Here is a 16,647-nt window from a genome sequence, read left to right as displayed (position 1 = left end):
CAGAGAGATGCTGTTTGTAAGGATGAGGGAATGTCATTAGTGCAGTGCTTCATGAATGAAGCTGTGAATGACAAGTGCCACTCCTTTGCACCAACAGGTTGGAATGCTCAGCCAAGAAGCCCCTTTGGCCAGGGTTGTGCTGGGTTCCTGTGCTGCTGTGAAGGGAAGACTGAGGTTGGGGAATGCCAAAGAGACAGGGGGCACATCTTGCCAATCACCCTCTTATCTATTTGTCCCATCTTTTTTCTCTTGACTTGTGTAAGCTCGTATTCATGAGTATCACAGGTATTTATTTCCCCTCACTGAAAAACAGAGCCATTGCCTGAACAGTGTGACTCTGGCCACATTCCCTCCTATTCAGCACAATGCAATCTTGGCTCTTTACTAGTTAATATTTTCTGTCAACAACCTGCAAGAAAACAAAATCGGTGCTGATAAAATTTGCAGATGTTGCAGAGTGCAGGGAGTGGTAAACAATGACCAAAACAGGACTCTCAGTTGGGTGTTTTCAAAAGCTGAGAACATGCAAACTGTGCATTAGAGTAAAGCCAAATGTGAAGTCATTCATATAGAGAGAGGGGCAGCAGGTCACACACAAAGGAGGGATGGGGGGAAAGGATCTTTCACCTGGAAGCTGAATGTGGAGCAGCAACTGCCTATTGGAATAGATAAAGCACGTAAATGTGAGCTGCCAATGAGAGGCTGTGGCCAAAGGTTTGGAGTCATCGTTGGCTGGGTAAACAAGGAGATACAGAACAGGACTGGGGAGGTTGTGTTACCCTCTGTGTAATGACACTGGAGTAGCTGTTGCCAGAGCACTTTGTCCCATTCTGGTGTCTGCAGTTTAAGGAGGATGTTATATGGAAGATTTAGAGGGAAAACAATTATCTGTGACAATAATTGTATGATTTGTAGCAAGTCTTGAAGTGCTGGGCTCAAGAAGATTAGGAGGTGACTTGATTGCCATGATCTTTAAATGAATGTTTTGGAAATGTTAAACTGATAATTGTGGGTTGGAAATGAATACTAGAGGATATTAGTAAATCCAACGGATCCAGTGGAGACTAAGCAACTTTAGAACAGAGTATTTTAGCAGTGTTTCAGCCTTGAGAGTAGTCAGTAACTGAAAAACCTTTCTGAGTAGAGTGGTGGAATATCTGTCACCATAGCTTTCAATACAGAACTAATTGTTTTTCCAAACTGCAAGGTCTTTAAAGAGGAATTAATTCAGTGGTCACCCATATTGTGTCTAAGAACTTCTAATGTTAGAGTATTCTGGGTTTTTTTGCTATTACTGGAAAAAATAATTGAACAGTAAAGCACAAGCATGCTAATTTCAAATGTTTTCATTTCTCTCTTTTTAATTTCTATGGGCTCTCCTTGACACTGGTAGGATATTTCTGATCACAACAATATTTCCAGTGTAGGGTTTCCTCACTGTCACTGCAGTTGAATTGTAAGGCTCTGTTTCATATGATATTTTTAATCCAGTTTAGACATTGTCACCTTTTTCCAGAATGATGTGATGAGCAATGACTTGACTTCTCCCTTTTGGAATAGTCACTGTGTGAAAACTACCTGAAAAACAAGACTGAAATATTTTCTAATTGAAGGTAGTAAGAGCTTTATTGTTGACCTGAATGATGCCGAGTGTTTACCTAGAGAACAGATTTGGGCGAGCAAAAATTAAGGTTTCTCTCTGGAAGCAGGAGCATTGACAATGCCAGGAATGTGAAACAGCACAGCAGACCCCTAAAAACAAAAAAGTGGATGAGAAAGCAGAGAATAATCCAGGGGTGACTTTAGCTTCTCATCCCCTTGCTGGGTGGTCTGCCTCAGTCTCAGGGCAGAGCATCAGTCCAGGGCATGCAGGATACTGGAATGACCCATTCCTGTGACTTTAGCTGAGTTGCAAACATTGACCAAAACCCTGTTGAAGGTAATTAGTGTTCTGAGACAGGATTTCACTTCATTTGAGCCATCCCCAGCTGGAGACTGTTCCTCAAAAGTCCAATTTAAGCCAAGTGTTCCAAATGTCCCAGTCTGCTCCCTCCAAGCCATGTGCACGTGTATATGTAGGCCCCTGCACAGAGCAAATCGTGCCTGTACATGGTATTTTGTTAGTCTTCATTGCTCTGCTTCCAAATTTAACCAGAAGTAGAAGGGCTGAAATAACATAAGAAAGGTTGGACATATGATATTTCCTGCTGCTCAGCTAAATACGAGAATTGCCAAAAATCTTCCAAGGTAGCTTGTTTCTTTTACATTTTTCTCCCAGTTCTGCAGACTTGAGAAGGTCAATTACTTTCGAGAAGGATTTGGCTTTGGCAACACTTATGGAAAGCGAAGCAGAATTATGACCTTTTGGAGGTTTGCCCATCGCTGTCCCATCTTGTCCTTTAAGAACTAAAGGCTGAATTTTCACAGCTACAGTCTTCAGTTTAATAGGTGTGAATTTGTTTCTGTGCACTTCTAAGACATCATGAGTATCTGTGTGAGAATTTGCTTTTAGATGTCTATTTATTTGTGCTCACAGATCAAGTGATCACTGGTATTTGTAGAGCAGAAATACAGGCTCAGGTATTTCCAGGAGGAAAATCATACCAAAACAAATGAAGTTGGATTCAAACCGAGCAGAATAATAAAGCTCTAAAATTATATACTTAGGTTAGCATGTGGTGACTGCAGCCTATCTGGAATGCATACTATAATAGTTATATCATGTTAGAGAGGCAGGTTTTTTTTTCAGCAGGACGTTTCCTAGAAAGCAGAAATATCTCTGTGGTTTGTGTATGGGTTTGGAACTTGTGTGCAAGTATGGAGCTGGGAATTTGAGGCATGAAATAGTCAGGATTAGTGAAGGCCCGGATCCCTTTCATAAGCGACAGCGGAAAACAGGCACGATCAGCTCCCTTCTCCCCTCTGCTATTGCAGCCTCCTCCTCTGTGGATTGTTTTGGAGTCAATTCTTTGAAGGTTGATAAATGCCTCAGTTGTTTCTATTAGCACAGGAAAGATGCAGTCATATGGGAAAGCCAGATGCAATAGGATAGCTGAGTCTGGATAAGATCTAAGATATTTTTACAATATGATATTTAATTTTCACAAAGCAAAGCCCTTGCAGGGTATAAATCAGTGTAAATGCACTGGAACTACTCAGTTTTGCACTCACAAAGTGAGTCTGCCCAAGAATGTTCTCAAAATCCAATTAAATAACTCAAACTGTTTCATGTGGAAATGCCCCTCAATTACAAAGACAAGTCTAAGCTATCATGATGTGATTTTTACAGTCTCCTCCCAGGGTGCCCTAGTTTGCATTCATGGAATTTTTTGTTTTTGTTTTGTTTCTGTAATAATGTGGATGTTGGCCATCTGTCTGATCCTGGAAAGGTTGTAAGGTTGTCCCTGCTCCCCAGGTTCTCTTCCCACTCCCTCATTGATCATAATGTTTGATTTAGGTGCCACTAGATTTCCTCCTTTGTTCTCCAGCCCTAACCTCCCCCCTGCAAGCACACATGCATTGTGCAATGGTGTAAAAGCTCTCCTGGCTGCAGCTGGGAGTAGTAACTGCTCAGCTGGTTCCAGCACTGCCCTAAAGCTGCTGTAAAGGTCAGAGACAAGGGAATTCTAAAAAGCAAAACAAGCTGTGTTGTTGTCCCCCCTTTAATCCTGGCTGTGTGTTTTGATCAGCACCACAAGCCATCTCATGTGCAGAGCTCCACTTCTCCCTGCCCTGTGTTTGTGGCCGTCCAGGGCAGCGTGTCGGGCGCTTTTCCAGCCCCGCTCCGGGCTCGGGCGCTGCCACAGCTGATTGACTTGCACTGCTTGTCAGACACAAAGCACATTTTGAAAGGAAATGCCATATTGAACTCCCCATGAGCTGATGGGTATTGTGCACGGTCATCTGATGGCACAGATGTGCCCCTAATAATCCTTCCAGGAGGATATTTCCTCCTGGGATGTTCTGGCCATCTGATCTGCTCTGAGGTATGCTGACCTATCTTGACCCAGTTTATGATCAATTCTTTCTGCTGTTTTCTAAAAGGAGCCCAGAAATATCTCTTTATCATTTAGATTGCCTGGAAGTTATGGTATTACATGTCTGTTCTTTCCACAGAAGATCCTCTGTGGTTGCTCTCAAGCATTAACTCTTACAAAGGGGAGGAAAGCCACTCTGTGTTAGTGTGAGCAAGAGTAAATTTCTCTGTAGAGCTTTGATAGCTAATCAGTGTTTGACAAACAGTGCAGGGAGGAAGAGGAGATGTGAGAGCAGAGGTGACTTGTGTTCCACCAAAATGTTGCTGGGCACCTTCATCTGTGTGAGTCAAGTGACCCTTCTGTTGCTGTGCCTTTATCCAATGTCCTTTTTCTCAGGTTTGTGTGTGCTGTGCATGTGATGTGAAAGATGGATGGTTTCCATGCACTCCTCCTGATGTGTATCCTTGTGTTTTGCAACAGCTGCTTTTCAGGTGGGAATGGTGTTAATGCTGGATTTCTCTGGAGGTGAATCAGCAGCCTCAGGTACAATGGGAGGGTTAATTTGTCATCTGGTTCTGCTGGGCAGCGAGCAGAGATAAGCTTGGGGGTTCAGAGGTGTGTGATGATCCCTTTCAGCCAAACCAACAAATTTACTGAGTGCTTTCCGTTCCTGATATTTGAAGGTTATCTGGGTTTTCATAAACGCTGAACTCAACTTTTTAATAAGGCTACACTAGAGTGTCTAAAATTGGCAGCCAAAAACCTGAATTGCTGTCTGAATCAAGCTGGATGCAAAGTATCCCATGTTTGTGACATACAGCAGTGATTCCCTGATGGAACATCAAAGTTTGACTTTAAGCAGGATCCAAGAGAAGTGTGCCTCTACTATCACCACTGTTCCTATGCCTGTGTGTGTTAAAATCGTCTCACATGGACACATATTTGTTTTCCAAGCTTCATCTGAAAATCCTCAGTTGTTTGTCAGAACAAACCAGGAGAAATAAATAATTTTGCAGGTATTACAATATCCTTACCCTTGTCTGGAACATTCCTGTGATCCCAGAATTCATAGCAGGGACTGAAGTTTGACCCTTGCAAAACATGTGAATTTTTCTGTCCATCTAAAAGGCTGCCTAAAGCTGGTTATTAGATAATAAACAGTTTATTCACCAAGCACCAGTCTCCACTGGTCCTGCAGCTTTATTGTGAAATGCTTAAGGAGATCCAGATAAGGAGCAAACCTTCCCTCTAACCTTTGTTTACTCTGAGTCTGTAGATGAAGGAGCCCTTGGAAAAGCCATACCCAGCCCTGGGCTGGCCCTGTTATAACACTTGAAGGACTCAGCTCCTTCTCTGCCCTGTGGTTACAGTGCTGTGTGTTCACTTACACCTCAAAACCCTCACAATCTGTAATTTCTCACTAAGCCCAGCCTACCAGATGTATTTGCAGTAAGCTCTTCTATACTGTTAGTGGGTGTATTCCCACAATAGGCTCACTGGAGTGTCACTAATATGATTGTCCATGACAGTGGCTGCTCTCTTGCAGCCCACATGATTTTGTTATCAACAGGGAAGGATTTATGTAATGTTCATAACTAACCAGCCACTATAAATTCATGTCTTGCTGTGGTAGTTGTTCTCACCTCCCTGTTTTCAGACTTCAAGGTATCTCATTGAGCAAATGAGTGACTGGGAATTTGAGAAACAGTACACAATGTATGCTTAATTTGATGCTAAATTACACTGATATAAAGATTGTGGCTTTAAAGAGCCTTGGGCTAAATTCTCAATGTTAATTAGGCATGGCTGTATTAGACTCTGTATTTCTACATGATGAAGTTCTTGTCTTTCATGGCAGAACAAAAAGAACTCTGTCCTTCTCTCTCAGGTCTGAATCCTCTGGCGTAGCTTGATAAAGGATAAAATCTGGTGTGAATTCAGCTAGATTGATAACAGCAGCAAACATCCCCTTTTTGCTCTTTAAGTAGTACATTACCACCTGAGCAAGCCTCAGGTGGTTTTCTTGAACCACTCCTTGTCTCAGGGGGTGACCTCAGGAGGCCTCTTAGCTGTGTTGGAAATGGTATAGACAGAGATGTTGCCTTAAGTACTCTGGATTTTGAATTATTTAACTCTTGTGGAAGGAAGTGGGGCTGGGGGAAGCACAGCAAAGGAAAGGAGAGATTATTTCTCCCCTTTGTAAAACTATATTGGGTTCAACGTCATACCATGAAATATCCAGTGCAGAACTCAAGAACTGCTCCAGTGGATCTTCACTGACTTATCCAATTGCATGGAACATGGGGATACTTAACCCAAATCTGTCGGTTTTAATTATTTTCCTCTGGACAGATAAAAGCTTTCTATAGGTTCCTGTAGAATATTTGCTCTTTCAAGCGTTCTTCTGTGCTTTGATACTAAACGATTAAAGCATGCTAAAGAAAAAAACAGCCCCAACCTTTAGCTCCCTGTTCTTGGGCCCCCTGACTGCAGCTTTGATTGTTGACCTAAATTCCCCTTTCATAACTGAGTCCTGTCACCTCTGGTTGGAGTCTCCCAGCAAAACAGGCACGGCCAACTTTCAGAAGTGCAGGGCACTGTTTTCCATTCTGCCTCGCGTGGCTCTGACAGCTCCACACCTGATGTGTTCAAAGTCAGCCTGACCTCCCTCTTCCCCTTCCCCCACCTCACCCTCCTGGAAATGAAACCATAATAAAGGTTTTGGTTTTTTGTTTGGTTTTTTTTTTTTTAACTTTTACTTTTGCCTTCCCCTCTCTCACTCTCCCCCCACTTCCCATTGCTCAGCAAAGCAAGGAAACTTTCCCTGCATGGAGAATGAAATTCATAGTTAATTCTATGGCTGGGTTGGTTGCTGCAAAGATTGCTGTTATCCAGACACAAGAAATGGCACTGAAGTGAGAGAAGGAGGCCCTGGAGGATGTTATTTATAACATTGCAGTGGGTTATAGCAGCTTGTATGGGCTACTCCAGCCTCTCTTCTGTCAAACTCTGCCCACAGAGAGCTGCTTCTGGCTCTAGCAGCCTCCAGCTGTGAGTTCCTGTTCCTCTGCTCCCATCCCAGTTACAGCAATGCCTTCTGTCCTCACCCAGGGCTGTCTCCCACAAGTTCAGCAGCTGATGTTCAGTGGTGTGCTCATGCTGCCAAACCCTGCCCCGTGCACAGAGCCCACATAAGGATGTGGCTCAATTTAAGTCCCCAGAAAAGTCCTGAAAACAAAGTGGGTCATAAATGCTGGCATTGGTTAGGGGGGCTTCTGGAAGAGGTCAGATGGACAGTGATGGTGGAGCTGTTGTAGGTCAGTAGCCAAAGAACTGAGATTTTGCTTGCAAAAGAAGAGGGAGACTGACTTTCTCATTTTCCATGTTTGGCTTTGAGGCTCTGGAGTTGAATTATCCAGCTTTCCCCACTCTTTTAATGCCTAGGAATTTACTTTTACTATAAGGAACAAACATCCTAGGACTGGAAGAAGCCTTGTGGGCCACTGAAGTCTGTCTCTGGCCAAGCATAAAGGAATGTGGCATCATCCTCTGTTCGTGCACTTCTCCAGAATCCTCTGAGAGGTGACTCACTCCTTTGTGGGGAAGGGAGGCTTCCAGTGCCTCTTGCTGGAAAGCTGAACTAGCACCTCTTCTTTTTTTTTTTTCTTTTTTTTTTCTTTTTTTTTTTTTCATCAAATATAAAATTCCATTTCAATCCCTTGAGCTTCAGGAACAAGAGCTTTAGAAGGAAAAAATCATTTAGACTAAGGAGTAAGAAGGGCTGTCAGTGTTCCCCTCAGCTGGAGCTCCATCCCTTTCTAGCAACTCAGGGCAAGCAGAAGTGAAGAAAACTGTTTGCTGCTGTATGAAACTTGTACATATTTTTTTAATCTAATTGCTGTGGGGAAAACAAACATCAGTTTTATTTCACACCATTTCTTGGCTCAGAAACTTCAGGCACATTCACCAAATTGTGGTTTTTCAGTCATTGGCTGTGTCTCATTTACCATGAGGCCTCTTCGGTTGGTAAAGAGATATTAAGTAGCTAAAAATGTCCTTTACCACATTATTGTAAAGAATTCTTGGTGTAAATGAGAATTTAAACTCTGTACATTTTTCATGTAAATCTTGTTTGTGGTCACAGCTGACTTGAAATTTGGAGTGTCAACCATTATGTGGGGTGATTTTGCTCAAAACCAGCCTTGTTTGGGGTAAAAGAGGCCTCTTCTTGTTTAAAATGTTCTTAATTATGCCTGAGAAATAACTCACGGCTATGGAACCTTTTACTAAATTGAAATAAATTGTGAAAACATCAAATTATTCAGTTTTCAGAAGTTTCTGGCAATTATTTCACATGTCCCTCTTCCAATGGCTTTGCCCTTATTAGTTGTCATAGAAGAAGTAATAAATTCTTTTATTATGACAACCAGTGTCCCAGCTGAAATTAGTTTCATTGTGCTGGGGACAAAACGGAAAAGTGACACTCCCTTAGCCAGAGGATCCTCAGTCCAAAGCCAAAAGCAAAGTGAAGGATTGGGAGAATAGGTGAAGCGTTCAAGCAAAAGAGGGTCATAAGGAACTGGTACAACTTGCAAGGGAGTTGGGTTTCTTATCCCAGCACAAGGGAGTGTGGGTTTCTTGTCCCTTTTTTCACATTTTTTTTCCTTTCTCTTAAGAATAAAACAACCCTTTCTGCTGAAAGGCTTGTGCTCAATCCATCTTTTCATCAAGAGCTGGATGTCTGCAATAGTAAAAGTTTGAGAAAAGAATACTGTACATGGCATAAGGATTCAGCAATGACCTTTGCCCTAAACTAGAAAATGCAAGGAACTGGAATAGTAGAGTGTTTTAGTTCAGCAGCTTTCATACTGGTGTGCTCAGTGGAGTCACTATTGTCACTGGATTTTTTCTTTTCCTGTCCTCCTTTGGCTCCCTGTAAATCTTGAATTGATGGCAGCTGTTTGAGCCCAACTCAAGACACATTGCATCACATCAGGGTTTAAAGACTCAAAGGCAAGGGGGGGTGCTACTATTCTGTAGTATTCCTCCATCAGCTCCTCGTGCTCAGCCGAGGTCAATCACCAGCATCATGCAGCACTTCAGAGAGAGGAAGATGCTCTTTAAATGCTGCCTGGGAAACTGGATTTCCATCCCACAATAATTTATCAGTTCTTTGGGGGAATATTTCTTGTCCCGGTCAGTGCAAAGAGCAAAAATTCTTGACCCATAAGACTGTATGGTGGACTTTCCTGGAACTGGAGACCTGTTCCAGGACTTCCAGCTGTCCATCCAACCATGCGGATCTTGGATGCCTGAAGAAACAGGTGGAGCAGCTTATGCATGAGCAACTGCTTTGTGATCCCCAGACCTGGAGGCTTTGGTCACTGGATGGCAAAGGAGACTGGAGATGGTGGGGGTTGTGGCAGGGATGAGTTTTCCTTGTGAACATCAACCAGAACAGCCCAGGGAGTCCCTGGGGTTCCCCTGGCCACGTTGAGGACATGCAGATTCTCAGAGGGATTTGTTGGGACAAGCCCATTTCTGCATCACTTTTTCTTCTCTCACTATGCTGGCATTTCCTGGCAGGCAAAAACTCTCTTACAAAATGCCTGATCAGCTCTAATGGTCTAGTTACAATAAGCTGAGATTTTTATGACTTATTTGGGAGAGGGACTTGTCTTGCCAGCTGTCTTCTTATTCACTGCAGTATTATCCACCCACTATCGTTGGACAATACCTTCATTTGAGATGCATAAAAATACAGACTTTTATGGGCTCTCATCCATCTGAAAATGAATGTTTTGTAAAAGTATTTATTTCATAAAGAAGAACTTAAAAACACTTCAAAAACAGACTCCAGAAGGTTATTGGTAGCTTTGGCTCTGGTATCACAAGTTCCTCAAGTAAATATCCATCCCAGCAAACGTCACCTTTTTTTTAGCACATTTGTTTTTTCCTTGCCTGGTTCTCCTCCTCTCCTTTCTCGTGATCAGAAGTAGCAGTATAAACTAGAAGCTGGTCTTGAAAAGGTTTTGAACTGAGTGCACCATACAGATGAATAAACACATTACCTTCCGAACCCTGGGATCTCTCTTCCAAAGGAAACAGGAAAAGGGGGAGCTCAGAATCCCTAGCAAAATACCAGCGTGCAGAAAAAAGGCCCGTTTAAATGTTTTTAACTTTCCCATCAGAAGAGTTTTTTTACAGGGGGAGGAGGTGGAGAGGGACAGGGTGTGAGGAGAAGGGGGGAAGGTGGGTGCTGGGAGAGGGGAGGAAAAATACAGTGAATGCTCCTGTAACCTTTGCTCTGTTGATACTAGACAAGACTGCACTGTTAATGAGTGATTGTTAACAGATGGCTCTTGAGCAACTTAGTCAGAAGCAGAAGATGTTATTTGGTTGTAGTGAGGGGAGGGTGAGGGTGCAGGGGTGAGGTAAGGGGATATTTAGTCTTTTCACGAGGAGTGAACTGTCAGAGATTTATGATTTTCCTTTAGGCTTTTGGAAGCAGAGGCTCTGGGGAAGGATTGTTTTCTATGTGCTGATAGTAGAAAGGCCATTTGGTGCTGAAAGCTCCAATGATTTTGTTTTTGGTGAGAGATGTCCCTGCTGCCGTTGGCCTTTGAGAACTGAAGGATGGAAATGTCTGTCTTTAACTTGCCAAGTCTTGTGTCCCAAACTGGGGAGGAGTGGGCTCTGTCCACTGCCTGGAGCTGTCTGAGGCTGGGTGAGAGCTCCAAGTATGGATCTACACTTTGGGAGAGAACTCTTTCCATGGGGCACCGAGTTGTTAGGAAGTGTGCCTGTGAGGGGGCAGGAATCTTTCTGAGTGTCTGCCTTTCTGTGGATGTCCAGCTGTGTGTATTTCTTGCCCTTTCCCAGTGTGGTGTAACCAGTGTACACCATGTGCTTACTGGTTTTTTATCGGATATGACTTTGAAGGCAGCCCAAACATGTCCCATTCCCTCTCTGTAGGATTTGTGTGCTTGAACTTATCAAGACGACTGCAGCTTCTCAGTGTTTCTCAAGTGTGCAGAATTTAGATTTGCTATCTATTTCCCTTCTAGACCTTATTAGATACAGGGTTCAGGGGTGTGAGGGATGAGTGACATCAACAGGGATTGGTTCTCAAGACTGTTTTTGTTCTCAACCATTGATGAATAGCTTGGAGGAAGGGAAGAACCAAATGCACAGTCCAACGTTTTGCTGATAGGAATTTGGAGAAAAGTTTTGGGTTTTGGTCAGGAAAAGGGAATCCCATTTGTACATGCCACTGGCAAATCTTTACCTTTAATAGGAAGTCTTGACATGACCTCCCACAACGGTGCACTAGATGATTTAAAGTCTTCCTTGTGCACTATCTAACAGATGTAGGTGAGTGTGTGTATATACATTTAGAGAGATATATTTACACAATTTAAAGACTAACACCTTCATTCTGTCATCCTTATTTATTCATATTTCTCTTTTGGGGGCACATAGGACTGTATGACAAATGTTCTTACACCTCCCGTGACCGAGGCTGGGTCCTGGGGATTAACACCGTCAGTGACCAGGGGAACAGAGACCCCCGCTATTTCTTCTCGCTGAAGACAGACCGTGCTCGCAAAGTCACCACCATTGCAGCACATCGCAGCTACCTCCCCAACCAGTGGGTGCATCTGGCTGCCACCTACGACGGGCGCCTGATGAGACTCTACGTGAACGGTGCCCAGGTGGCCACAAGCGGAGAGCAAGTGGGCAGCATCTTCAGTCTGCTGACCTTGAAGTGCAAGGTGCTCATGCTGGGAGGAAATGCCCTGAACCAGAACTATCGGGGTTACGTGGAGCACTTCAGCCTCTGGAGGACAGCCCGGTCTCAAAAGGAGATCTTGTTGGACATGGAGCAGGCGAGTCACAGGCAAGACACGTCCCTACCTCAGCTCGTTCTTCAAGACAGTTTACTGAATGTGAAAAGCACCTGGTCTCCCATGAAGGATGGCAGCAGCCCTCAGACCAAGTTCAGCTACCACCACGGCTATTTGCTGGACACCAGCCTGGACCCTCCTCTCTGCGGGCAGACGGTGTGCGACAACACGGACGTCATCGCCAGCTACAACAAACTGCCCAGGTTCCGCCGCAACAAAACCGTGCGCTACCGTGTGGTGAATCTGTACGACGACAAACATCAGAACCCCACTGTCAGCCAGCAGCAGATCGAGTTCCAGCATCAGCACCTCAACGAGGCTTTCAGCCGCTACAACATCACCTGGGAGCTGGAGGTGCTGGAGGTGAGGAACTCTTCCCTTCGCCACCGGCTCATCCTGGCCAACTGCGACATCAGCAAGATTGGGGATGAGAACTGTGACCCCGAGTGCAACCACACGCTGACGGGGTACGATGGCGGGGACTGCCGGCACGTCCGCCACACGCTCTTCAACAAGAAGAAGCAGAACGGGGTGTGTGACATGGATTGTAATTACGAGAGGTACAACTTCGATGGGGGGGAGTGCTGCAACCCAGAGATAACAGAAGTCACCAAGACCTGCTTTGACCCATATTCTCCTTACAGGTAGGCAATTTATTTTTATGATCATATTGATGAATATCTGTCTAGGTATCGATCAAACTACTGGCTGTTGAACCCTTTTATTGTTGCTATTATGGACTTTGGAGTGTAATGATTTCTTTTTTTTTTTTTTCCCCTCAGTATTTGGCTCACACTGCAGTTCTCCAATCTCAGTAATGCTCTCAGCAATGTCTTACCCCTGAATTGGTATTCTCCAGCCAGGCTAAGGAAAATCTGTGCTAAAGATTGGAGCAGCCGATTTTGAGAGACCCATTAGTTGTTGGCTATGAGCAGCATATTGTAACAATGCACAGTTTATTTTAACTCCAGACTCTGAGGAGTGGGGATTGGATGTCACAGAAAGCTCTTGTGTATTTGGAGAGGGAAAAGGCCCTCAGGCGTGAAACAGAACATGAATACTCTTAGGTAGAGTTTAATTCTGTAGCACTTCTTTGAAGGTAGGCAGGTAATTCCATACTCTTACTGCCGTGTACAGCTCTCTGTGGGCTCTGCTGTGGAGGAACAGCTGAGTCTGGGGGCTGTGATGAAGGAGGTGGGTACCAGGTTCCTGTTGCACACTCTGTGTGGGTAATCATACTCTTCTGTGTCCCTTTCTACACATAAATGAGAGCAGGGGTAATGCCACATCATTGCAGGGCAGCTTTCTGTGGGTGGATGTGAGCTCATAAAATCCTCATCTCCTCAGCTCAGGTGTCCTTGGGCTCAGTTTGAGGAGTGGCATCCTTGAATAACTTGCTTCAGATGGGTAACACATACCCACAACTACTCCAAATTCAGACAAGTTGGTATCTTTAAGTAATAAACTGTTTCTTGTGAATGAGTTACTATTCAGAATGAGTTATTATTCAGAAAATAATGAAAATTATTCAGAAAATATGAAGGTTGAAGCTGAAACTCTGTCATCTGCATTCCATGTTGCAGCTTTTTAGGGCAATTCATGGAGCCATAGAGGGGAAACTCCTAAATAGTCAGAACACACAACGCTAAAATTCAGGTTAAGAATGAAAGTTTGAGCTTTTCAGGAGTCCCTTCCATTGCAGCAATTCAGGCTGTATTTATAGCTTCCTTAATAGAGAGAAGTTTTTAAACAACATTATTGGCTCTACTGGAGCTTTAAATACACATAATTAAGTTGGAAAGAAAAGCCAATTTTTTTTTTCACTCCAGCGAGGTTGTTGTTTAAAAAATCCTTCTAGCTCAGTTTGATTTCAGTTACTTACCAGTGAACAAAGCTCAAATGGGGAAATACTTTAAATATTAATGCTTGAAAACACTGAAAGGAAAAATACCAATTTTTAATACTGTTCAAATAGAGAGGAACTCAACTAAGCAAATATCATCAAAGGCATAATGCAAATTGGATTGTTTTAACACTGTAGTTCTGAGAACTCGAGGTGCTAGTTATAGCAACTAGTAAAATTTTTAGAAAAAATACATTATTTTTAATCTGATAGTACCCTTTTATCACTTGTTCTGTGACCAGCATAATGCCCATATAAAATGACACAAGAGGAAACCTTGTAAATTATAGTTCACAGATTTAAGGCCGTGTCATGATGTTGTTCTGAGGCACAGAAATTTTTTTATTTCAAATGAAGCCTTTTTGCTTCACAGACCGTGCTTGCACAAGCCCAAGCAAGACATTGAGTTGCAAAACTTGAAGTTACTTTAGCACCCTGTAGTTGCTTTTCAGGCACAGTTTTGTGTTCATTTTGGAGACAAACACCTGGCTGTGCTTTTCTGGAGGACTTGCATCTCATGGCCTTGAGCTCACAGATGTTCTACAGGTTAATTTTTACTTGAGAAAAACCTCCTCTTGTCCTGAAAGAGTGAGGAAGGTCTGAAGAGCCTCTTCCATAGCCTAGAGCCTCAGAAAATCCAGAGATACTCCAAAAATCTTTAATTTTTTAATTTTTTTTTTTTGCAACAGAGAGATTTAATTTATTTCTCTTTTCACAGACATTGTATTGCAGCATTGATCATTGACAACAAACCACAGAGGGCAGTAGGAGAAATTCCATGTCTCTGGAGCCTTTATTTGGTGGCTGATGTACTTTGGCAGGGCTCAAACTCCCCGCTATGATGGGTGTTTGTACTCAGTAAGGCAAAATAGAGCAGTTAGGTCTGTGGACTTACCACTGGAGTTTGTAAGCCTGACTTACACTGCTTTGGGTATTTATGTTAACAAATACAGGTTTAAGGCAGTGATTTTGGCAGCAAAGCTTTGACTGTGTGCAGGGGTGAAGATTCAAATCCTGTGTTTGGCTTTGGTGTTGCTGTCAGCACCATCCCCTGAGAAGGAGATTGGTGACAGTCAAAGTCTGGTTGGCACCATCTGGGCCCATTTTGCATCCCCAGCCCCTCTTGTCATCACTTTCATTGGCCAAGAGTCCTCAGTCCCCTCTAGCGCAGACCTTGCACCAGAGCAGTGAAGACATTGCAGCCATGGAGAACTCACATCTCATTTCACGTATTTCCTCTGCCAAAGTTCAGTCCAACAACAGCAGAAGAAAGGGGGAAGATCCTTCAATCTGGTGAGGAAAGGAAGGGAAGAAAGAAAGATGAAGTAGTACCAATAAAAATTTTCCTGAACTTTATTTATAAAGACTTTTCAGAGTCTTCCTTTGGCTTTGTTCCTTCCACACCCTCAGTGTCAGCAGTTGTAGCCAGCTGTTCACCAAGCAGAGCTTATTAATGAAATACTTCTGTCCTCTGGAACCAACCAAAAAAGTGCTAATGCTTGTTTAATGCTGTAATAAACAGGAACCCTCCTCAGTGCCTCTTTATCCCTAAAAGATGATGTAGCTGTTCCCAGCCACTTTCCTTCTTCTGGTTATGATTCCCAGTCCATGAAGCTCCATCCTAGGGCAGAGTTACTCTGAGCCTTGATACAAAAAACACTGTGGGTGCTTTGTGACTAAGTGATACCCTTGGAACAATTCCAAGACACCTCTGATCTATGTTACAATTTTCTTGTGATCCTTTTGGGCACCCTGGACAAAGGGCTCAGGTACTTTGATGGTGTCATTCAGTCATTGTGGTGGTGCAATTGTGGTGACTTCAGAGCTGATCCCAGCAGCACAGCTGGCTGGTTCCTTTTCTGTTTCCTGCCTGTCTTTGGGGAACCTCTCCAAAAATTTAAACTCCAAAAAGCTGATGTTCCATGCCACAGTGAGGTGGCAGAGGTTTAAGTACATTTAAGTTTGTCAGAGAGACAGCAGTAAGAATGAGGACTCTGCTTTCTTAAAAAAACTCCTCTTTTTTAATAGCCTGCAGGGGAAAAAACAAAGGACTGGTTATCATTAGCCACACAGCAGGCTTTATCCAAGAATATCTGCCTCACTTCTTTTTATTAATTTCATGAGAGTGGGACAAAATGTATTTTGTCCCAGCAGAAGGTTTACAAATATTGTTCTGCTTTTCTGCAATTCCAGGAAATTAGAACATACTAAGATCATACAGTTTGGCCCAATACAAAGGGAAGGAGCAAGAATAAACACCCTTGCCAGAAAGACTCATTCTTTGTGTTATTTGGTATATTGCTGGTTACAAAACAGGGAAGACTTTGAGCTCATGACACCTATCATGGCTGCTTTTCAAAGAACTTGAAAGAAGCAGCAAGGGATCATAGGAAATCATGCTCGGTAAATGGCATTTGATGTGGTGAGTTCTTGCACCATCCTATGGTTAACTGAGATGTTCCTTTTATGTAATATTGGGCTTGCACATCAGGCTTCACCACAGGATTTCATGGACAGATAAGGAAGCATTCCCTTCAGTGCCTTCTTAGGAAAACGCTGATGAAATTCCTGAAACAGTAAAAGTACTGGAGTCTCTTCAAACTCCCTCAATCCATATGGCCTACCAAATACTTGCTGGAAATCACCCCAGAATAACTGTTCTGGGGACAGACTTTCTCAACATCCACATGTGTGCCCCAAAAGCTCACAGTCCTTCATTTCTGCCTAAACAAGGGTCAGGATGAGCTGTACAAGCTCTGGTCCATTTGCAGCAAACTGGCACCAAACCAAGGAATCATGGAGTCACAGAAGGAACCTTAAAGATCATCCAGTTCCAACCCTCCATGAGAGCTGGAGCCCA

The 16,647-nt window shown here is 43.4% G+C and overlaps 1 protein-coding gene across 2 annotated transcripts in view; it reads left to right on the top strand.

Annotated features, from left to right (window-relative positions):
• PAPPA (pappalysin 1) overlaps positions 1–16,647 on the top strand; it is a 177,239-nt gene that overhangs the window by 14,421 nt on the left and 146,171 nt on the right. For both annotated transcript variants that reach the window (XM_088065841.1, XM_005527194.3), the window contains exon 2: positions 11,460–12,528. In XM_088065841.1, coding sequence (XP_087921967.1) covers positions 11,460–12,528 — 1,069 coding nt within the window. The remainder of the gene's footprint in view (positions 1–11,459; positions 12,529–16,647) is intronic.

Source organism: Pseudopodoces humilis, chromosome 22 (genome assembly GCF_049639895.1).
Source record: "Pseudopodoces humilis isolate 2021_Gansu_Grassland_sample_001 chromosome 22, ASM4963989v1, whole genome shotgun sequence".
Classification (NCBI taxonomy): domain Eukaryota; kingdom Metazoa; phylum Chordata; class Aves; order Passeriformes; family Paridae; genus Pseudopodoces; species Pseudopodoces humilis.
This window is presented reverse-complemented; position numbering and strand designations above follow the sequence as displayed.